The sequence below is a fragment of the Helianthus annuus genome, chromosome 16 (genome assembly GCF_002127325.2).
Source record: "Helianthus annuus cultivar XRQ/B chromosome 16, HanXRQr2.0-SUNRISE, whole genome shotgun sequence".
In the NCBI taxonomy this organism is placed as follows: Eukaryota; Viridiplantae; Streptophyta; class Magnoliopsida; order Asterales; family Asteraceae; genus Helianthus; species Helianthus annuus.
This window is the reverse complement of record NC_035448.2, coordinates 43,508,441-43,516,226: the sequence shown is the minus strand read 5'-3', so window position 1 is coordinate 43,516,226 and position 7,786 is coordinate 43,508,441. Positions and strand designations below refer to the sequence as shown.

Here is a 7,786-nt window from a genome sequence, read left to right as displayed (position 1 = left end):
AGCTGATTGATTGCTTTTGGGTTTAGTTTAGATAATCGACTATTAACCGGAAATCAAACCCATTTAGCTAAAATCCAGTTCCTTGAAAATGGCTACGTTTTCTCTGGCGAGTTACTGCCTTGGTTAACTGAATAGAACTGTAAACATGTCATTAAAACAAGTACATAACCATTGTAACATCCATCCACTCCAGAGATAGAATGGATGATGAGTTAGTAAAGGGTTTAATTTCACATTCCTCTAAAATTTAATAAAAGCATTGTGAGTTGGGAGTGCATATCCTTTGGAAACATAAAGAGAGTCAATGACAATTATGAGGAATGTAAAAGGATGTCATAAGCATCAGTGTTCATCACAGGTCATCCATGAGCACCCTATTAGTTGATAATTTATATATACAATTTGCATTTGTAGAGATTGAAAAGTTTTTGTTGTTGTAAAGGGAAAAACATATGCATCAAAGGGTAATATCTTGGTATAAACGTACGAAGAAAATTATATACCGAATTCAAGTCAAAAGTTAACTATTGAAGTGTAGAAGTTGTGTAATTGTGTAATAAAATATATACATGAATGATACGTATCAGTGAGCGCACACAAATGTCAAGTTAATTTGACACGAAAAAGGTCAAACATTGATACATATTGACATGAGCCCGAGTCTTGTGATGCAGACTATAATTAGAAACAGTACGTGTAAGAATATTATTCAATTTAAGCTACACCATCGATATTATAGGAGATTAAAGTATAAAAGGAATTTTATTGTGACGTAATAAACTTTCAAATAAACTTGCTCCAATGCCTTTAGTAATCCAAACATACCTCATTTTCCTCCTTCATATATTGTTTGCATCTTCTGTCCTTGCTGCCCCTGATATAGTCGGCCTTCTCACTCAAGACCGTGGCGGACTCGCGGATGGCGGATCTGACTATGCAAAGCCAGAGGTCGAGACCCAGTTCATGGGCAATTGGATAATCGATAATCCAAATGCAGGTGTGGCAGCCATGCAACTACAGTTGATGCCTAACGATAAGGTCGTCTGGTTTGATACCACATCGCTTGGGCCGTCTGGGCTGAAACTGCCTGAAGGAGTTCTTTGCCCGTCAAATCCAGATACAAAGAACGAGCCTGATTGCTACGCACATGCCATCGCTTACGACTGGAAGACCACAAAGTACAGAACGCTTACGGTTTGTTCATATGTTTTAAGTATATTTTCAACTCAACATTGGTTCACTAGCAGGGGCAGACCTATATAGAACCGTAGGATGTGAACCGAAACACACGAAAAAAAGGTTTATGTGTCGAATATAGAACCGAAACTCTAGATTTTTAAACTCTAGGTTCTAAGTGACGTTTATCAAAGAATTAGCAGAAAATAAAACAAAGTTCTTTCTAAATATATTTTAATATAATATTAGTTTTTATTATTTAATTAACTTACTAATTTCAATAATCAACTTAATTTTCCTTTGCTTATATACTCTCCCTGTATTATAAACATCGGAGATTTCCACTTACTACATGATTTGTTAAGTATATTATGTCCTATAAAAATGTTTTTTGTGTTTTAAAAAATGACATGCTTTTATGTAAAATGCCTCAAACATATACGAGACCAAATAAAGAAGTGTTGTCCAAAAACGTTATAAAACTATGAATTAAACTTATAGAGCTCAAGCCATAGAACCATTAATTGATTAGGATCTTGAATTTGTATAATAAGAGTTTTAAGTTTCCAAACTAGTCTGATCGACCTGACCTACCCAAACTAAAATATAATGCAATCAAATTGATATACACCTGAGCACATATTATTAGCGACACCAATAGATAAAATTCTTGGGCCACACTGCCATGCTCCATATAATTATGTTTATCTTCATTGAAAAAAAAAAAAAAAAACTAGATCATAATAGTAATGTAATTGTCAACTAATATATATGTTTACAACAGTTGAAGGGTGATGCATGGTGCTCGTCCGGAAACTTGTGGCCAAATGGAAACCTAATGGCTACCGGGGGGACCTTGTCCGGTGATAGGGCTATCCGAGTGCTCGCTAACGATGATCCTAAAGCAGACTTTGATACCAGAATAGGTGTTCTTGCTGCTGTTAGATGGTATGGTGGATTCAAAAGAAATATTTTTCGCATATTCTTTTTTTTTATTACTTTTCGGCAATGTGATAAACAACACTAGAATAATGAGTATCACCAACGGAACATTACCGACGGACAACATCCGAAGGTAGCTATAGAGTGACCTTTGACGGATAGCAAATAAACCAAAAAAAATATATGTAAATTAAGTTAAATATTCAGGAATGTGTTGGTAATCACCGACCAATTACTGACAAACCTTCTGCATGTGGTTTTAAACCAACATTTTCCAACGAAAAAGGGATAAACAGCTTTGTCATTTTTGGAGGAAACAATGACTTTCAGTGATCTCTCAAGTAATATGAGTAACTAATCTGTCACAAACGAGACTACCCACTAGCAAGAACACAACAACCCTTTTGGTCGGTAATCCTGTTGGTAACCACAATCACCTACGGATTAATGTAGGATATTTCCGTTAGTGATACTCCTTTATTTTACAGTGAAATTACTTTCAAATCCGTTACAGGTACTCGTCTAACCAGGTTTTGCCCGACGGGAGTGCTGCCGTCGTGGGAGGCAGAGACTCGTACAGCTACGAGATTGTACCTCCCCAAATGGAATTCAAACATCGGAAATTCGATCTCCCTTTCCTCCAACAAACAACAACACCCCCTTTAGGACCTGGAAGGCCTGTTGAAAACAATCTCTATCCATTTCTTTACCTACTACCCGATGGTAACTTATTCCTCTTCGCCAACAATCGCGCCATCAGCTTCACTCCACAAACGGGCCAAGTTGTCCGTGAGTACCCAGAGTTAAAAGGCGGATCACGCAACTATCCCCCTTCAGGCATGTCTGCGCTTTTCCCTTTAAAACTCACAGCCGATCATAAACCTCTCAATACCGAGATTGTAATCTGTGGTGGTAATGACCCAAAGGCATACGAGGTCGTGGACGCAAGACATGTTCACGACAAGCAGTTCATGACGGCACTCCAAGACTGTCATAGAATTCAGCCATTAAATAAAGATGCAACTTGGGTAGAAGAACAAAAGATGCCATCACCAAGGACCATGGGAGACTTGATACACCTTGCCAATGGTGATCTTTTGATGCTTAATGGTGCGAAAGGCGGCACATCAGGTTGGGAAGATGCCAGGGATCCTAATTTTGTTCCGCTTTTATATACACCATACAAGCCTATGGGTAAGAGGTTTAAAGAATTAGCTCCAACAACAATAGCCAGAATGTATCATTCCTGCTCAGCATTGTTACCTGACACCAGAGTGTTGGTTGCTGGAAGCAACATGCACCAGTTCTACACATATACTGGCGACTATCCAACCGAATTAAGGGTGGAGAGATTTGCTCCACCGTACTGTGACCCTGCCCTTGATTGCGCAAGACCAGCTATCTGCCCCAAGGCTACTGATAAGGTGTTGAAGTATGGGAAACCATTTAAGATTACTACTATTCGTCCTCGGTTGGTGTTGGGTGAGATTAAGGTAACTTTGTTGTACCCACCATTCACCACACATGGTTTCTCCCAGAGCCAGAGGATGCTCATTCCGGCTATAACAAACATTGAGAATAATGTGATCACCGCGGTTGCACCTGGAAGCGGAATGCTGGCTCCTCCCGGGTACTACATTTTGTTTGTAAGTCGCCTCGGTGTACCTAGCTCTGGTATTTGGGTCCACATTGAGTAACAAGCAAATGAATGATGTTTTGAGAAAATTTTGGTGAATTTAGACGAGGTTATTTGTATGTTATTTGGCGACAATAAAGTAAACAACAATAAATCCATCGCTGCATATGTATGTATATATGGACTTGTAAGAATACTTTACTCGAATGAACTGCTTATTAGTAATAGTAACTAACTTAGCATAATTTAATTTGTATAATCAAGTATTAAAAAATTTTAGAGGCAGGCTCTATTCAGTATAGTTATAGTTTTAACAGCCTATATTTGGTTTAAACAATAACAAGAAATGCCATAAACGTGTATATAAATACATTTCAACCCAATATATGTAACATTAAACCTTTTCATTTTCACACCAGGATTTTAATTACAAAATGAGTTCATGAAGCGAAAGACCTGGTTACAACGTGTAGAGAGATAGAGAGTGCTACGAGAACTAGTAATTATGTTGGAAAGGCTCTTCCATTAAATTAGGGTAAATTACACTTTTCTCTTTTTATATTTTTATCGGATTGCAATATATACCTTTTAATTTTAATAATTACAGTCATAGTTTTTTATTTGCTTAAACTATTACATCCTAGCTCCTTTAGCAGTAACCAAGTTAAAAGTTTCAGTTAAGTCTATTCATAAAAGTGCAGTTTCGTCTTTTTATCAACCTAATTCAAATATTTTATAAATAAAACAGAAACAAAATAAAAAACTTATAATATATATATAAATACTAGGTTATAACCCGTGGTACCCACGGGTCGCTCTATTTTAAGGATATTAATATTTTTTTTAATTTTATTACAAGGGTTTTTTTTATAAAATTTGTAAGGATATTTATACAATGATTCAATGTGAATCGTATATAATAATATATGCAAACAATGCAATTTATCAATGGGAACAATTACCATATAATTTTCAAAATATTACCAGATAATTTTCTACGTATGTAGAATGATTCAGACCAAGATAAAAGGATGATAGCTCGTCTCGCCATTCTCTGGATACACATTTGAAGCGATGAATTGATATAGCATTTAGGTTGGTTAAAATCTCAAAGAGTAGCATTTCAAAAAAAATATAAAGCATTGTATGAACGAATGAAACATATAAATGTGTTACTGAGTATAACATATAGATTAATAACCTAATTTATAAAAGTAAAATGAAAATAGGCTTGAAACATAAATTCAATTTAGCCCATATCCATCGATTGAAATGGTTATTGCTATTTAATAGAATCAATTAATCCATTGAAATACTTGTTCAAAGTTATTGCAAATATTCATTCGATTAAAGCAATAACAAATTGAGTATAAATTAATAGTAGCGAAATTGCAGGTTTCGAGATCGTCACGGATTCAATGATATGTGATGTGTTAACCATATGAAAACGCACGTTTTGATGTATCCGATTGAACTCAGTGTATCATATAGCTGCATTGTGATTGGATCAAAACATAACGTAAATCGAATTTATATCGTACAATCATAACGTATTATACGCGACCGACTAACTCGAATTTATATCGTCAAGCCAAAAACTCTCGAGGGGGTCAAAGTGGCATTTAGAAAGTTCATAAAAATTTAAGTAGTTAAAATTTGCATTTCCTAAACTTAAGGGCTAAGAAAGAGTAAAGATTAATTTGATAAAGTTTTAGGGTAAAAAGGAAACTATAACAAAGTTGAGACTGAAAAGAAAACTACGACAAAGTTGGGGTGTCTAAAGCAAACGATTTGTAAAATAGAGTAGTAGCTTATGAAACTTTGAAGGTACTAAAGTCAAGAGTCTAAAATTGCAAAATCGTAAAAGTATAGGGGTAGAGGGAGGCAAAGTCGGTGGGGTTTCCTCCGACTTTGTCTTTTAAGTTATATTATAATATAATAGAATGTCTACTTTTGGAATTTAGATGACTCACGTTTAACGGGCTGACTTACTATAATGATAAATAAATGTGAAAATGGGCTTTAGCCCACTTGTGTTTTACATTAACTTAGTTAAAATTTACCGGTGGTAATACCACGAACTTCGCAATTTAAAAAAAAATGATATGTTTTTGTGGTTTTGACAAAAAAATAATAATAAACGTTTAATGTTAAAAATTTGAATCAGTTCCTTATAACTTAATATCAGTACACTAAGGGACTGTTTGGTAGCCTCTGAATGGTCATTAAGAGGTTTACCTCTTAATGGAACCATTAACAATTCAGACTTGAGGTTACCTCTTATTCATTCAGAGGTTTAAACCATTAAGATGTAGCATCTGAATGGTAATTAAGAGCCTACCAAACAGCCCCTAAAATAAGGGAATGATTCAATTCATACAGACTTTAATATTTTGAAAAATGAAAATCCTTATGTAACGTGAAAAAATAAAGAAATAAAAAGACTTCACCATACATTTTTAGCAACTTTAACTGTTTGTAAAAGAAATTTAAGGGTTATTAGTTAACCATATAATAAATTGGTTATAATCTTAGAAACGATTTTATGGCTAAATTAATAAATTATTTTAAATATAATATAACGTAAAATTCATCAAACATACTATGACTGATTTTAAATTATATTATATTTTTTAATAAATATAAAGCGTCAAACATAGAATACATGGTTTTAATATTAGAACCCATTTTATGACTAAAAAGTTATAAATAAATCATACGGAAAAAAACAAAATGACCCTGCAAAAACAGATAGCTTGTTGCGATAATATATTTTTTTTAACAAAAGAAGATTATTCTTACTACCAAAACAAAACTTAGCTTTGCAAGCAGCTAAGCCAAACAACCCAACAACAGACGCTGCAAAGAAAGAAAAACAAACAAACATCCATCTACACAGCTACAAACAAAAAAATACAACCACTGCCTCACTGAGCAAACCACTCCAGCATACACCATTAGAAAGAAAAAAAAACACAGCTAGCTGGAAATCAATACTTGCAAACCCGTTCCAGTTTGCGAGATTACTACCAGTAACCTTCGATCTTTTCAACGTCCACCAAAAGGAAGTTCTTTTATGTCATTTTTTATTCTGAATTGTGAGGTATTGCGCTCTTTAAAATTCTTGTCGTTTCAAGCAACTTAAAGTCTCCACGCCATTAACAAAAAAATAGCATAAATGCCTTCCTTTCTAATATTCGAAAGCCCTGAACCGGGAGGATATTCTAGGAACTGTTGGAGGGAATCAAAATGAGTTAGAACCGGAACGCCAAGGCACACACATATTTGCCACCAAAAGAATTTTGCAATGACACATAAAAAAAGGACAGGACAAAATAAATAACACACCTTGATGATGTGTATTGCTCTAGAAATTTCATTCACACATGAACTTTTATGTTAAGAATACTCGCGAGATCTTTGTCCTAAGAACACATTTTGTGTGAGGCTTTTAGTGGCAAGGTACAATCTCAACTGCAAACAGTAACAAATATCACCACAACTTAGAGCAAACCCATTTGCATCCGTGTCGACATGTAATATAAAAAGATTTGTAAAAAATATTAAAGAACATCAAGACAACAAAATCGAAACGAAACCTACAATTCCGCCATGCATATTGTTAGCAACTCTTGTCTGAATCTGATTTACGATTTATGATATTGCTTCGTATTAACAAAAAACATAACAAAAAAACAGAGAACAACATATGTTTACAAAACAAAAATGAATCGGGTAAAATGTATGGATCATGCACCAAAACTTGCTTTTATGACAACCAGAAAATTAGGGACTTATCATTATTCATATATCGCATCTGTTGAAGTCAACTCATATTTGACTCGAATCCCTCCCAAAGATGAAACGCCTCATCCAGTCTGACACCACCAACGACCTTGTACGCCAACTGACTTGCTTGCTGCATATGTCAGGTCAAACAAAAGTAAACAAATTCAAACTACTATCTTAGGTCAACTCAGTTTTTATTATTCAATGGTGTCAGGTTACTCAGGTGTGTGTGTGTGGGGGGGG

At 34.8% G+C, this 7,786-nt stretch overlaps 1 protein-coding gene and 1 long non-coding RNA gene across 2 annotated transcripts; one reads left to right on the top strand and one right to left on the bottom strand.

The window, feature by feature from the left end:
* Nucleotides 1–801: 801 nt before the first annotated feature.
* On the top strand, nt 802–3,815 carry LOC110897952 (putative aldehyde oxidase Art an 7). The gene is made up of 3 exons (XM_022144690.2): nt 802–1,194; nt 1,961–2,124; nt 2,633–3,815. The coding sequence occupies exons 1-3, from the start codon at nt 802–804 to the stop codon at nt 3,813–3,815; spliced, it is 1,740 nt and encodes a 579-aa protein (XP_022000382.1).
* Nucleotides 3,816–6,658: 2,843 nt separating this feature from the next.
* On the bottom strand, nt 6,659–7,786 carry LOC118488124. The gene is made up of 2 exons (XR_004883812.1): nt 7,103–7,786; nt 6,659–6,985 (listed from the first exon to the last, which is right to left on the bottom strand). It is a non-coding gene; the product is annotated as an uncharacterized LOC118488124 (long non-coding RNA).